Source organism: Crotalus tigris, unplaced genomic scaffold (genome assembly GCF_016545835.1).
Source record: "Crotalus tigris isolate CLP2741 ecotype Arizona unplaced genomic scaffold, ASM1654583v1 scf7180000018103.2265978, whole genome shotgun sequence".
Lineage (NCBI taxonomy): Eukaryota > Metazoa > Chordata > Lepidosauria > Squamata > Viperidae > Crotalus > Crotalus tigris.
Window position 1 is genome coordinate 1,726,588 of NW_024096824.1, and position 16,318 is coordinate 1,742,905.

The 16,318-nt window shown below is 38.7% G+C and overlaps 1 protein-coding gene across 6 annotated transcripts in view; it reads right to left on the bottom strand.

The window, feature by feature from the left end:
• The window catches only part of LIFR (LIF receptor subunit alpha), a 106,761-nt gene that overhangs the window by 63,930 nt on the left and 26,513 nt on the right, over positions 1-16,318 (bottom strand). For all 6 annotated transcript variants that reach the window (XM_039347934.1, XM_039347932.1, XM_039347931.1 and 3 more), the window contains one exon: positions 1,760-1,910. In XM_039347934.1, coding sequence (XP_039203868.1) covers positions 1,760-1,844 — 85 coding nt within the window. In that variant the 5' untranslated portion in view covers positions 1,845-1,910. The remainder of the gene's footprint in view (positions 1-1,759; positions 1,911-16,318) is intronic.

A 16,318-nucleotide genomic window follows, 5' to 3' on the forward strand; every position in this document is an offset into this window, starting at 1 on the left:
TCAAAGTTTCAGCAGAGACCTATCAATTCATGATGTGCCAGACTGTTTCAGGTGTGCACTCGTTCATGGGATTCAGATATTCCTTGTGCAGAATGAAACAGACATCCTGGTCGTGCACGGCTGTAAACTTACAACGGTTCATTTAGTGACCATTCAAAGTTAAAACTCCACTGAAAAAAGTCACTTATGACCATTTTTCATACTTATGACTATTGCAGTATCCCCATGGTCATGTGATTAAAATTTGGATGTTTCACAACTGACTCATACTTATGAGGCTGGCAGTGTCCCAGCATAATGTGATCACCTTTTGTGACCTTCTAACAAACAAAGTCAATGGGGAAGCCAGATTCACTTAACAGCTGTGTTACTAACTTAACAACTGCAGTGATTCACTTAACAGACGTGACAAGAAAAGTCGTAAAATGGGCAAAATTCACTTAATAAATTTCTCGCTTAGCAATAGAAACCTTGGGCTCAATTGTGGTTGTAGGTTAAGGATTACCTGTATTAAGTCACATCAAACTGCTTCAGGAAGCAAACTGAGATATGCCATGATTCCTCCTTGAGTTTACTTTAAGCATATTTGCATAATTTTCTGATTATGCAACTTGTCAACCTACGTGTGCCCTATCTTATATCTCCACTTTTCCACATGTTAAAGACACTCAAGACAGTTCACAATAAAAACTTACAATAGACTAAGATTAAGTTAGAACAAACACATCTCTTCTCAAGGCCAAGCAAATGAAAATATTTACAGTAGTTGCAACATCGTCATGTAGTCTTTTTGCTTCTCAACAAGAATGTGCAATTTCCATCAGTTTGGGGGCGGGGTACACCAGATGTTGCACAACATTGTGAGAGCCATATTTTGAAAGTTGGCAGGGCAAGTTCCCATTTTGGCCAGGAAAGCCACTTTAAGGAACAAAATGGGTGCCTCGATGCTCCCCAGAAGCTATAGCCTTCTGGCTTTTCCCTTTCCCAAAACAACAACAACAACAATAAAAAACACCTTGACATGTTATGGATTACAAGTGAATGCTGTTAGCTCTGTAATGTTTTATATTCAAAGGCAAAATGATGGTTATATCTCTCTATTATAAGAAAAATTTGTGGCAGAAATGCTACAGCATTGGATCCAGGAGTCAGAGATACTGCTGTCTTTAGTTTAATTTGTGTCTGTTTTTAAACTTTTAAAATTATTATTTTAGGAGGTGAGGTGGACGAGTGTGAGAAAATAAAAGACAGAGCAAGAGTCATTGAAGGGCTTAGCATTCTGCACTGTTTCCACCATTTTCATTGTCTCATGGTTTACATCAATGCTCTGTTCCTTTGACGGTATAATATTATGCTGCCTGGGAAAGTTTGCATTGAAAGAACTATCCAAAGAAACCCATGTGAAAAAGTAAGCAGACTTTTCAAATAAATTGACAAAATAACAAGGTGTATCCTCTTTACATCCTTGGAATTCCAATAAGGCCATTGCTGAAAATTCTAGAGTTCAAGTCCATACATTTTAAAATTGCCAAGGTAGCCTAATATGTACATTAAACAATATATTGCTTAATTCAACAGAGGACAACTTGTGGTTCTCCAGATGTTGTTGGATTACAATTCCCATCATTGATAACAGATACTGAGAGTTGTACTTTAGCAAGATTTGGAGGCCATATATTCCCCAGTTGAGACAGAGAACTTGTTGGGAAGTCACAATAGATAGCAGGTAAAGAGCAAAGTAACATCCAATCACACCAACCTTTTTCTTGGCTGTAGACAAACCGGTTCAGAATACACAAATGTGCTACCATCAGTAGGTAGCAAGGAATTTGGTTAATCCACATTCTTTTGCAATTCACTATGGAAAACAGGTCACTTCAAGTGGTCGTTTTCCTTCATGCAGGCAAGTTCTAATAATAAAAAAAAACATTTGAATAATGTTATTGCTTATTTTCTCAATAAGATACACTGTGTAGAATGTCTTAGATGTTATATATTGCATTGCCTAATTTCATTCACCTTAGCTGTAGACTTGTAGACTTAGGTAAAATCTGCTTCTTACTGTCATCTCAAAAGAAATGTATCACTTCAAATATTTATTTGTACAGATGCATGGAAAATTAGTATTAAAATGATACAGTGTGAGACTGTGCCTAATACAGGTGAAAACTACCAACAGCTAGTAACTTGGTGAAGTGGGAGGGAAGGAGAGAGGCCTGTATTACAGACAGTCTTTGTTTAATGTCTACTTGTTCAACAAAGTTATGATGATGTTGACTGGGTCCATGTAGTTGCAGCTCTTATGGTGTCCCCATGGTCACATGATCACTATTTGAGTGCTCAGTGACTAGCTTGTAATTACAACAATGCAGATCACCATTTGCAATCTTCACTGCTGACTTCCCACATTCAAAGGCAATGGGAAGCTGGCAGGAGGTTGCAAATAATAATTATGTGACAGAGGGATACTGTAACCATGCAGGATTCACCTAACAGCAAGAACTATCAGAACTGCGGTTGTAAGTTGGAACAATCAATTGCCTTACAATTGCTATTCCCCTTCCCTTTTCATAGTAGTAATGGATTTTTTTTTCACTGAAATGCTGTCAACCACCTTTTTGTAAGTCAAATGCAACATATACACATACACATATATACATATAGCTACATATACAGAGGACTACAGAAGAGACGCTTACTTATTTGTACTGCAAGAGACTTTTGTCAGATTTAATTAGACTTCTTTGCATATTTGGCTTGTATCAGTTAATAATTGTAAGTGAACAACAATTTTTCGTACTTCCATTCCTTACGTTTCTTCTACTATAGATGCTGAGTGGGATCAATGCTAAAAAAACGAGTTACTGTTTTTAGCAGCATCAAACCTACAACTTTGTGTGTAAAATTGAACTATATTTTAGTCTCCTCTTAATCTTGACATACAGCAGTGGTCCGATGTTGCCACAAGCATCTCCTCTACCACACCTAAAATATTCCAAGATAGCATCACAAACACCTAGCAGCAAACTATCCAACTTTCACAGGGGGTAAATTTTGTTCAATTTGAGGGTCTGAGAATTGTTAATGATGGAATGGAAGCAGAAAACTATTTGAAAGCAAAACACTCCCATCCCTGCCCTTAACCACTTTAACCCTCAAAAACAAGAAAAAACTAAGCCAGATGGTATCACTGGCAAATTGGAAAGTTAAACTGTGGCACCGACTCAAAATATATTAGGTGCTTTTGCCTTAAATCAAAAGGGATTCATCTTTCAATTAATAGGAAAGTGTTTGTCTATTTAAAAAGAAAAATTGCTTTCATGGTTGGAATGCATCATTCTGGCACTTATTACAAAGCTAGCCAAGAACTATGGGCAAATACCCATCTTTCCACTCATCACAGATTCCCTACTTCTCAAGTCTAAATTAAATCTTAATCATTTTCCTCTCCTGCAGCTTTTTCAGCTTGGGAAGTGGGAAACCAAGAAAGGCTAAATAATAATGCAGAAATATGCAAGTTAAATCTGGGCAGCTGCACCACTGAAACTGCAAAGAACAGGCAAACTCAAAACAGCAGGGGTCCAAAGCAATTTGAACATACAGTAAATAGAAAAATAAATTTCTATTTCCCTGGAAAAATGCTGTAGAAATTTGAAGGACAAATTTTAACAAAGTAAGAGTTACAGGGAAGGGAGATGATGGAAAAAAGGCAATAGGATCTTGTGAGAAAAAAAAGAAAGTAAAGGTTTTCGGTATAGCTTTAAAGTCGACACGTTTCTTAAGCTTTAGAAGAAGTATTTTTCTCAGACACTTGGCCCCTAAATGATCAATCTGGATATTATTTTTTGGGGGGGACACTCACTCCCAGACACCACTGAGCATCATGATTTTTTTTAGGTATATGGGCTTTCCCAGCATTTTTTTTTTATAGACTAGGCTTTTGACTGCAGGCTTGGCTTTTTAAAGTTGAAATGTATACTGTTATCAAGAGACAAAGAGGCAACATAAATCGTGTGGGTGTTTTATAAATTATGTCATGTCTTTAGCTACTGGAGAGGGAAAAAACCTACAAATCCAAATCCTTTACCTCTCCACTCCATGACTAAGAGCATTTAGCTACAATACATGATCCTTCAAGCCGCATATTTTGTGGCTTACTTGAAAAGCAGAAAGAGAAACTAGACTGGGGATATTTCTAATATTTACGTTTGAACTCAGCATAGCATGTTGAAACAAGCTCTTTGCTCCATTAGGAACAGGCTGCCTACATTAAATTCTTTTTTTAAAAAAAAAGTATTTATAATATTCAGTTAAATTTAGAAATTTGACTAATAATTTGAAAACATTGGAAAAAATGTGAAAAATACACCCCCTCAAATTGATTTAGTCCCATTATTTATTAAATTTATATATTGTCCATCTCTCTATCCAGATATTCATTAGATAATCCTTTATTATCCAAATAGATAACATTATTATTTTTACAACATATGTAATAGGAAGACTTACATGTAACAGATATTTACAATTCCTACCCAAAGAAGACCAACTATGCAATAAAACGCTCAAGGGAAAGGAAGAAAACATCTTTCTTCCTTCTCCAGAAGGGCATTTATATTCACAAGAGAAAGAACAAGAGAATTATTTGTTTCTATCTTTTGACCTGGAGGTCGGGATAATCTGTCCTTCACCAGACTGCAGAGTAATGGGGACATGCTATAGATTAGCAGCAGCAGCAGCAGCTAAATACTTATCCATATATGTTTCTAGTGCAGGTGGTAAAATACTCAGGAGTCAGTCCCCAAAAGGTACTTTGACATACCTGGAAAATCAAACATAGCCCTGGCCTCAAAGGTCATGGCCAGGCGAGTTGTGGGAAAAACATGCAGCTGTCCAGAAGCCCTTTTTGGGTCAAATCCAGAGCTGAAGGGAGAAGGTCAGTCTGGGATTGAAACCTCTACATGGAACTAAGCAAGTGCACTGTTTTTACCAAATTTGTGGCATAACACAACAAAGAGTCTAGACAACAGTAATAATACCAAAGCAGTAGAAGATCCATTGGAATAGGCAGAAGGCAACAGTTTTTGTTTTGTTTGCAATTAGGGATAAAATCTGTTGGATTTGCTCATCAGTTGAAGGGCATAAAGGGGGATATAAAGCTAATGGGCAGAGCAGGACCAGATTTTGTACATAGGCTTTCATCAATTTGAAAATGTTATTTTTGCTTTCATTAATGGATTTGAACACTTATTTGATGGTGCATCAACAAGTGACAATCAACAAAGAAGGTCCTTAAACCACATTCCAAAGCATCCTTTCTCTTTGAACCTGAAGTTCTATGGAGCCCTGCCTCAACCCTCTACCTATCTCATATGGTTACTGCAAGGGCAACAGGAAAGATTGAGAGGCAATATGCAGTTTTGAGAAGTTCTGAGAAGTTAAAAGAAAATGACAGAAGAAAAATTGAACTATCCTCATAATTACAATGTAGAGACCCATGAAAGGTAATTTTGGAGAAGAATTGAACCATGGAGAAAAAAAAAGATTAGAGAGAATTGAAGTGTATGGAATATTCATTTTATATCCCTCTAAGTTCACTTTGCTATTTTAAGAAAATATATTATGTATAGCCTGATTTGTTCATCCAAAGCATCAGATAATATATTTATTGGATGTAAAATGATAATTTAGTTTTAGTTTGGTTTGATTTTAATTACAATTTAAATTTCAATTAGTTTAATAATTGACTTTACTTAGCATTATTTTAAATTTTTGTTAAAATGAAATTTTAGGATGCAAAGCTTTTAGAAACCTAGATTCTCAATATTTTCAAGTTAAAAACATTTCAGGGAAAAAAGTTATCACCAACATGATTATAAAGCAGTGTTGTTTTCTGACCTTAGACTCCTCCATCTGTTCACATTTTTTAGAAAAAGAGCCAAGGAAAACAGGAAACAACAAGCATGTTCATTGCATGAAAATTTTCCCATTTGACACTGTCTACTCAGTCTTATTTTTTGAACAATCAGGCTATCAGTGTTTTCTACTACTTATAAGGTTGAGACTTCATTTTTACCCTCTTAATAGATTTTCAGTTCGGAAAACTGACAGCTTGCCCAGTCAGAGACAAGCTGCTTTTAGTTTTCCCATGTTGATTCTCAGCATACAAATTACTGGAAAACTTTTTGGAATAATAAAGAATAACAATATTTAAGCATCTTGCCTTACTGTACTTTTAAATATTTCATTGGATGGTGGTGAGTTAATGCTTTCTAGCATTTTTAAATTTTATCCAGATTTCAGGGGGAAAGGCTCTGTGATGGTAGGAGAAGAAAAAGAGCCTTTTCCAATTTTATTTGAACAGAATCTGTATTCTTATTGTATACAGAAAAACTGTATTCATAGCCAACAGCCTTTTTAATGTGAGCCGAAAGTGGACAGGAAAAACTGCTAAGATGATGAATTATATAAAATTTATTCTGAGCGTGTAGCATTGCCACCCCACCTCAACCCAGTGCTGACTCAGTCATGACAGCAAATAGTGGGTGGAAATTCATAACAATTTCCCTTTTAATTCTGAGTGTTAAAAAGAAAATTAACATGCAGAGTGATATGTGTAGGGGGGGGACAGGGCAGAGAGACGCTAAGCAATAACAAGCAATAATAAGCAAAGTTTTACAGGATATAAAGAGACATGTTGTGTTTCATAAGACGTGGACAATCTGTTCCCATGGCTCATATTGGCTTTGGCTCAGAAATAAGCCAAATACGTTTGCTGTCGAGTCACTTCCTTCAAGACCAGAATGTAGCTCAGTTTATTTTCTGAGTGCAAATAAAATTCACCCTTCTATTCGGACACTTAAAATGCTCCTCCAACTATCTGCTCCATAACTACTAATGGCCCTTTAAGTGGCCTGGCCACTTGGTAGAGTGGTAGGACGAAAAATCTACCACCTTCCAGATGCTTCTGAACAACAACTCCGAGCATCCCTCACCCTAGACCAATATTTCTCAACCTTAGCTTGAAAATGTGGTGACTTCAATTCTCAGTATTCCTAGTTGTAGGCTAGGAAGACTAAAGATGCTGCAAAAATTGTAGTTTATCAACATCTGGAAAGGCACAAATTCCTCAGCACTGGAGATGACAATTTGGTTGGAATCAAAAAAGAATGCTTTCCTACTTCTTAATCCAAGCTGCCAATTATGGACGTTCCAAAGGTTACATATGTTGTTAAAGGAGAACACTGGAGGCTTCCAAATTTGTAAACTTTCTCAGCCAGTTTTGTGCTCATAAGGTCTTTTGTTTACTTTTAATTAACCAAAGGTGAATGATGCCAAATAAGAAAAAAATACATTTTTAAAAAATATTCTCCTTGGCTCTTTCAAATTACAAATACAGTGCACTCTCCAGGCAGATAATCAGAGGGTTGTACATAATCATATTTATATAAGATCATATTGACATGTAAGTTTAGAAAAATACATGGAATAAACTTTTAAGGCTCAAAGGCATCTCTAATACATGAACAGCACTGCTGCCTTGTTTAACCAAAGAATGTTTGTTGTTGCCACAATTAAAGATGACCATCATCTGTCACTTTTCCAAATGACAGCTTCCACATGCAACAAATGTCATAAGAAAATTTTGAAAGCATCACATCTATGAATCCTGAGAAACAGTATTTTACATCTCTAGCTAGTTCAGTTAAAACTGGCTTACTTCACTTCATTCCAGTTGATACTGATAGGAACCTGAACTAGACTAACTAGACTGAACTTGTGGCTGTCCAGATGTTACTGAATTCTGATATCTAGCAGTCCAAGTTTACATGGCCAATGACTAAGAATGTGATGGGCATCTGTCCTTTATATATCTGAGCCAAACAAAGGTGAAGCAATGATTTATTTATTATTTATTAAGTAAATTTATATGCCCAATCAATTCACTCACAGTCGCTCTGGACAGCTTACAGAAGTAAAAGCCCAAATACCTCACTCCCCTGGCAGCAACAATCAAACAAACCATTTGATGGTCTCCATATCACCCTGGAATCCTCAGGCCGAATGGTAAAGCCATGTCTTCATGGACTTTTGAAAGATGGGGGCCAATCTTATCTCTGTGGAAAAGAGTCATCACAGGCAAGGAGCTCGTCTTCTTGGTCCCATTAGATGGACCTCCTTAATAGAGGGGATCCATAACATACTGTACTTTACCTTCTCACTGTAATTTAATCTAACAGCCAGTTTAGTCTAGTGGTTAAGGCATTAGGCTAGAAAGCATAAGACTGTGAGTTCTAGCCATGAAAGCCAGTCACTGTCTCTCAGTCCAACCCACCTCAAAGGGTTATTGTCGTGGGGAAAATGGAGAAGTATTAGGTATGTTCATCCCCTTGAGTTTTTATAAAAGTAATAAAGACAAGAAATAAATAAACAAACAAATAAAATGTAATTGGGACAAGATGTCCTTTCAAATAACTGGTTCCAAGTTATTCCCACTGGATAAATTATGCAATAAAAGTTGTGGATCCATAAAAATTTGATTGCTGAAAGGGAAACTAACAGAATACGACAAAGATTTTTTTTCTTCAAATAGAAAACCATGGGAACACTAGAAGCTCTGTTATATCAAGCCAGATCCTTGAATTCTCTAACTCAGAGTATTAACTATTAATAGTACCATCTGTTTCTGGAATGGTCAGGAGTCACCCACACTGTGACTTGAGCTTGAAGGCTAGAAGACATAGAGTCACAGACTTGACTCTTGGAAATACTTTTCAATATTTAACAATTATGTATGCTAGAAAAGTTGCAGTGAAGAGTTGCTAGCGCTGGCCCTGACATTGGCAAATATATAATGTGTTATGTGTATATATTGGTTATAGCAGACCTAGGCATTTTATGCATCCCCACCATCACCACTTATGATCCTTGGCCTGTCCCTGTCTAGCTGGCACGGATTGCTTTTATTTTAAAGGTGATTTTAAAAAAAATACATACGTGCGTGCATTCAGATCTCCACAACAGTCCCAGTTTCATATTATGCCCCCTAGGAAAATTAATTGCCAATCCCTGAATTAGAGGGATCAGGCTTCATGAGAATGCATTCATTGGATAATTTTATCCAAAATTCTCTCCAAATCTTTCTAACCTTTCGAGCTATTTTTACTTCTACTACACACATACTGTAGTGTATGCTGTTTCCTATAGTGCCTTTTGTTCTTGACTAAAACAAACTTATTGCATCCTGAGTGCATGTTAATATTGTGTATGTAAGTTTCAGTTATTAAGATGCAAGCAACAGTGTGCTGGTTTGCAAGGCAGTCTCTAGATCAGGGGTCTGGTGGCGGTCTGCGGCCAGCCAGGAATCGGGTTGTGCAAGCGAGCACATGTGCAGGACCCAGGCAGCATGCAAAATCATGCCTCCCCTGGTCTGCAGAAAAACACCATCCACAGAATTGATCCCTGGAGCCCAAAAGGTTGGAGGCCACTACTCTGTATTACAAATCCCAGCTTGCAAAGCACAGACTGATGTAAAACAGGATTTTGGGTGATCTCTTGACATAGCCAAAATGTGCCTAAAATGACTGCTATCTTTTGTTACAGTGAATGATGCATGGGTACAACTAAGACTGGTACATAAGATGACACATTTTCTATTTTATTAGAAATCATTAGGTGAATTTTTAAAAAGGTTTTCACAATTAAATCTCAACAAAATGAAATTGAATCTGATTTTTAACTTGACAGCTATAATCCTTGATACAAATGTTAGCTACTTGTATGGAACAAGAAAAACCTAAATCAGTAAATCAAATTTATTTTATTTTGGAATTAAAAACAAAAGGTCTGATCCTGAAGTTAATAAACATCATAATTTTTTGCAGCAGTGGTAGGATCTGCCTTAAAGTCCTATTAAGGAAAGAGAAATTTAGTGCTTCATATTTACATTAAGAGCATTGGCGTTAGCTAAACAATCTCTTGGAGGATACTTTGAGACATTGATCATCCTTATATAGCATAAATTATATACTTAAATGGTACTCTATTTCAGCAGCAAAAAGAAAGCAGTGCTCAAGAGAGGCCTATCTCATATTACATATCCTGTTGCTATTGCCAACATAAAAAGGTTCCAAATTTTCCCCTTAATTACAAGTCCATGCCAGAAGTACTACATATTTCTGGGAAAGTAAAGCAAATTGCCAATTTGCCTGACAGTAACTCTAAAGATACATAAATAGAAAATGGACTTGTTTTCTTATGCGCAAACTCTACCAACTCTGTGTTACAGCCTTTGGCTTTCATTCTTTATTGCAACAAGCTTAATCTATATTCTATTCTAAAATTGTCCTTTATTCATTTGACCAATTGAAGCCTACATTTTGGAAAAAAAAATGTAAGGAGAAAAGTTAAAACTGCATTGTGGTGTCTTAAAATTGTGAGAATAGATTTCAAATGGAATTTACTTTAGGCCAGTGTATTTCTAAACTTTGGCAGTTTTAAGATCTCAATTTCCAGAATTCTGCTGCTAGGGAATTCTAGGAATTGAAATCTACCCATCTTAAAGTTAACAATTTTGAAAATCACTGCTTTAGGCCAGCAGTGTCCGAAAACCCTTCAAAAGTAGGCAATGCCAGGGTGGAGTTATATCTATTTCACACATGAACATAATCATAATCATGTGTTGTCATCCCAGTTTTTAACAACATTCACCATCAAAGTTTCCCTACATATATTTTGACTCTTCCATTTACAATGCAAATATTCTCTAACTAAGCACACTTCCATGTCATCCAAACTTCAATCAATCTGTTAACCTCAAAGTCTCAGTTTGGTAAGAAGACCAACTTTTTTACAATGAGAAGGAGGGCACAAATAAATTGAAGAAAAAAAGTGAGTCTAATGCATGCGTGTGTGCCGTGTCATGTTTCGGTAAGAAGTAAACAAAGCCACTTGCGTGCGGCGCCCTCTCTCAAAACAATTCTGTGTGGAACGCATGCGTCTCATAATCACGTCTCACCACACAGTACTGAGCCTTGACGCATCGTCATGTCAAATACAAATATGTCACCTCACACTCAATGGATCGGCTTGGCATCGATCGAATACGATTTACGATTTCAAATATCGAAAAGGAAGACATGTAGGATGACATCTTTCGAGAGAGGACAGAACTTATAAAAGGAGGACTGTCCTCCCTAAAGGAGGATGGTTGGTCACCTTAAGTTTGGACAAGAATGTATGGCTCTACGTTTCTTGGCTTAATTATATCTTCTGCAAAGAGAGGAGTGAAAAGTCTTAATTAGGACTGCCACATCTAACCACAGAAATCTGGATGACCACTAGATGGAACTCTAACACTTGCTGCCATTTCATGTCATCTGGCTTTTTGTCATCCAGATGTGACATTTATTGCTGATTGTCATGTGTGGACTGCAAAACAACCTCCAATTTATTTATCTATTTTAAATTACTTATAGGCTATTTTTATATTGAGAACTCTTTCAACATGGGTTATCAAACTCTTAACACAACAAACATATAATTAAATTCCAAATAACAATGGAGTATGAATACGAGCAATACGAGCGGCAAAATGTTTGCATTTTTCCGCATTTATTGCGTCTGCAGAATCTCGCCCCGCTGTCCTGTTTAGGGTGACCCGTTCCCTACTTACGTTCGGGAAGCCGGGGAGCCCTTGCAGGGTAGGGCGGAAGAATTTGTGCAGTTTCTATCAGACAAAATCGCCCGGATTCGGACAGGCCTAGACTCCGATTGGGCAGGGCCTTCTGAGATGACCGGGGCAGGTCTTAGCCCAGTTTTATGGGATGAATTTGAGTCCGTGACCGCTGAGGATGTTGACAGAGCGATGGGAGCGATGAGCGCCTCCACTTGTTTATTGGAACTATGTCCTTCCTGGTTGGTCTCGGCCGCCAAGGAGGTGACATGAGGCTGGCTCCAGGTGTTGATCAATGCTTCATTGAGGGAGGGGTCCTTCCCGCAACCCTTGAAGGAAGCGGTTGTGAGGCCCCTTCTCAAGAAGCCTACCCTGGACCCGGCTGATTTAAATAACTTCCGTCCAGTCTCCAATCTCCCCTTTTTGGGTAAGGTTGTAGAGAGAGTGGTGGCGCTCCACCTCCCACGGTCTCTGGATGAAGCGGATTACCTAGACCCTTTTCAATCTGGCTTCAGGCCCAGCTTCAGCACAGAAACTGCTTTGGTCGCACTGATGGATGATCTCTGGCAGGCCCGAGACAGGGGTTATTCCTCTGTCTTGGTGCTACTTGACCTCTCAGCGGCTTTTGATACCATCGATCATGGTATCCTTTTGCGACAACTTTGAGGGGTGGGAGTGGGAGGCACCGTTTTATGGTGGTTCTCCTCCTACCTCTCTGGCCGGTCGCAATCAGTACTGGTACCCGAGGCCCCTTGAATGCGGGGTGCCACAGGGGTCAGTCCTCTCCCCCCTCCTATTTAACATTTACATGAAGCCACTGGGTGAGATCATCAGACAGCATGGGGTGAGATTTCATCAGTATGCTGATGATACCCAGCTATATATCTCATCCCCGAGCTCTCTCAGTGAAGCGGCTGATGTGATGGGCCGTTGTCTTGAAGCCATGAGGGTCTGGATGGGGGTTAACAGACTCAGGCTCAATCCTGACAAGACCGAGTGGCTTTGGATGTTGCCTCCCGAGGATCATGTTAATTGCCAGTGTTGACTCTAGCAGGGGAAAATATACCCCCTTCGGAGCGGGTTCGCAACTTGGGTGTCCTCCTTGATCCACAGCTGAAATTGGAACATCATTTGACGGCTGTGGCTGGGAGGACCTTTGCACAAGTTTGTCTATTGCACCAGCTGCGACCCTACCTGGACCGGGAGGCTCTCCTTACAGTCACGCATGCCCTCGTCACCTCACGCTTGGACTACTGCAACGCGCTCTACATGGGGCTACCCTTGAAAAGTATTCGGAGACTAGTTGGTCCAGAATGCAGCCGCGCGAGTGATTGTGGGTGTTCCTCGGTACACCCATGTTACACCTATCCTCCGCGAGCTGCACTGGTTGCCTATTGGTCTCCGGGTCCAATTCAAGGTGTTGGTTATTACCTTTAAAGCTCTATATGGCTCAGGGCCAGGCTATTTGCGAGACCGCCTACTACCTCATAGTTCCCGGTTAGATCCCACAGGTTGGGCCTCCTTCAGGTCCCGTTGGCCAAGCAATGCCATTTGGCGGGGCCGCGGGGGAGGGCTTTCTCTGTGACGGCGCCCACGTCTTGGAACCAGCTCCCCCCTGAGATTAGGACCGCTCCCACCCTGTTGGTTTTCCGCAAGCTGCTTAAGACCTGGCTTTTCCGGCAGGCCTGGGGTTTATAAAATCTGACCCCTGGATGAATGTTACTGTATTGTTTGTCTTGTTAAGTTATATTGTGTTTGTATTGTTAGCCGCCCGGAGTCCTGCAGGAATGGGGCGGTCTATAAATTTTAATAAATAAATAAATGAAACAGAATAACAGAATAACAACAGAATAACACAATTTGAGTTGGAAGGGACTACCCCCTGTTCTAGCAGAAGACTATTTGATTCCGGATAAATGGCTGTCCAATCTCTTCTTAAAAACTTCCAGTGATAAGAGCACCTACAACTTCTGGAAGCAAGCTATTCCACTGATTAATTGGTCTGATTGTCAGGAAATTTCTCTTTAATTTTAGGTTGGTTCTCTCCTTGATTAGTTTGCATCCATTGCTTCTTGTCCTACCTTCAGGTGCTTTAGAGAATAGGTTGATCCCCTCTCTTCTCTGTAACAGCCCCTCAAATATTGGAACACTGCTAGCATGTCACTCTTACTCCTTCTCTTGTTAGACTAGACATATCCAATTCCAGAAGCATTCTTCATATGTTTTCACTTCCAGTCCACTAATCATCTTTGTTGCTCTTTCTAGAGTCTCAACATCTTTATATTGTGGTGACCAAAACTGGACACAGTATTCCAAATGTGGTCTTACCAAAGCATTATAAAGCAGTACTAACACTTCATGTCATCTTGATATTAGCACTGATGATGTTACCTAGTTTGGGTAATGAAATGTCTGCAAGAAAACAACCAGAGTGCCAGGGACCTTGCCAGGGATCTTGATACTATCTCTTTGTTGATGTAGCCTTGGACTGCATTGAGATTTTTTTGGGCAGCTGCACCATGCTGCTGGCTCATATTTAAGTAGTTGTCAACTAGACAAAACCATAATCAAATGCTTAAAGCAATCCCACACTAAAACATTTCTGTTAACCACTCTTAAAAATTCTTAGGTTTAGTTCACTTAAAATAAATCTTTGGTTTCACACATTGATGCTAGCCATAAATCACAACTTACAAACCAAATTGGCTTGCTTTCTACATTGCGTTAAAGCAACACTGACAAACCTTATCAAAATTGTTTAATGCAAAATCAGCTGTTGAGGAATGCTGACTTCATAGTTGCCATTTTGCAATCAAATATACTGCTCTGTCAATGCAAAAAATTGCCACAATATGAGACATTAAGGAATCATTTTCTTCTCTTTTTTTAATGGGCAGGATACCCACCATTTGAGAATGTTTAATGGATTCCTGCAGTGAACAAGGAGTAGGATTAGAGAATTACAAACTCTTTCAGACATGTATTCTGTGATTCTATTTTTGTAATAAGAGAGAATTCACCCAGTTGATAAATTTAAAGTTTTAAGAAATAAACTTAGCTAAACTGGTTCCCTAGATGTTGAACAAAATTTGCCCCCAAAGAAAACAAAATAATAATAGTAGTGATAATTTTACCTTTTAATTTTAAAGTCAAGCCAGCTTTAATATTTTACTCAGTAATTTCTTGTTTGACCAATATCCTCTTTATCTTCCATCTAGCTTCCTATGTATTGAAATAACTAATCCATGTCATAGGATTTGTATCCGACAAAGAATTGATAAGAACTAATCACAGCAATGATAGGAAATCATTGGGGCAGGGGGGGACTGACATGCAAGCAACTGCTACTAAGATTGGAGAAGAGACAGAAAGGAGATAGCAGAGGGTCCACAGTCCTTGTGACTGGCTTATTTCGGTAAGACATTCATAATTGTGGGGAAATTTTAGACTTTGTTTTTCTATCTAATAATCCAAGTGGGTTAGAGATGCTTTCCCATCACAACTCCTAACACTCTGAAAATCTTTTCTTGAACCAAAACATGGGGACAAAACACTTACTAAATCACTGCTAAGAAAAGAAAGAACCAAAAGAAAAAAATCTATGGCCTGCTTGGATTAGTAAGTCTTTCTGAACGAATGCCACTTAACACCCCAGACTGGTGTTTTCTAGCTTCTATACTGTAATCGAACCCTATAAATTCCAGAAAGCAGTATGTGAACTTTCCCTTATCTCATAACTTCCAGATGCACTAGATCAGAGATCCCCAACTTTGGCCACTTTATGACTTGTGGACTTCAACTCCCAGAATTCCTCAGCCAGCCATGCTGGGAGTTGAAGTCCACAAGTTGTAAAGTGACCAAGGTTGATTTTAATTGGCAGATAGTTGATGACTTCTGGTCCAAACACACTTGCTGGGCAGAATAGTCAAGGATAAGATTCTTGCATTTAAATACAGAATTTCTTTAGAGGATTATTTCTTCTTCCAAACTTTCTTAACCTTCTTGGCATATTAAATGAGTTTCAAGATGAATTCCAAGATCATTGATTCAGGCATTCCCTTTTTCAAAGCTGTGTGTTGTTCGTCCATCGATTTCGATGAAGACCTTGACATCTTGCAGGTTATGGGCCATCAACGATGTGTCCATAGGTGGCTAATAAGACCGATGTTAGCACAGAATGTTCTGCCACATACTGAACAGAGAAATGTAGACACTGTTAACTCAACATTTGCAGCTCTGGCTTTGCGGAGTGCTCGCTTTTCTTGTGCCAAGATTGTCCTTCTGTGTTCATATGTCTGGCAACCCTGGTACACCAAGGTGCGCCATGTCGGTCGATATTAAATGAGTTTCAAGATGAATTCCAAGATCATTGATTCAGGCATTCCCTTTTTCAAAGCTACCATATTCCTGGAAAGCGAGTTCTTTTGGAAGTGATTTCATCCTGTTTTTGAAACGTTCTGATATTTTACAATAACTGGTTGAAGTACTAGCTCTAGTAATCATCTGAGAGAATCAGTTTGAGGTAGTGGTTAAGGTATCAAACTAAAAATAGGAGATGGTAAATTCTAGTTCTGCCTTAGGCATGAAGCCAACCAAGTGATTTTGGACCAGTCGCTCTCTCTGGGCCATAGGAAGGAGGCAATG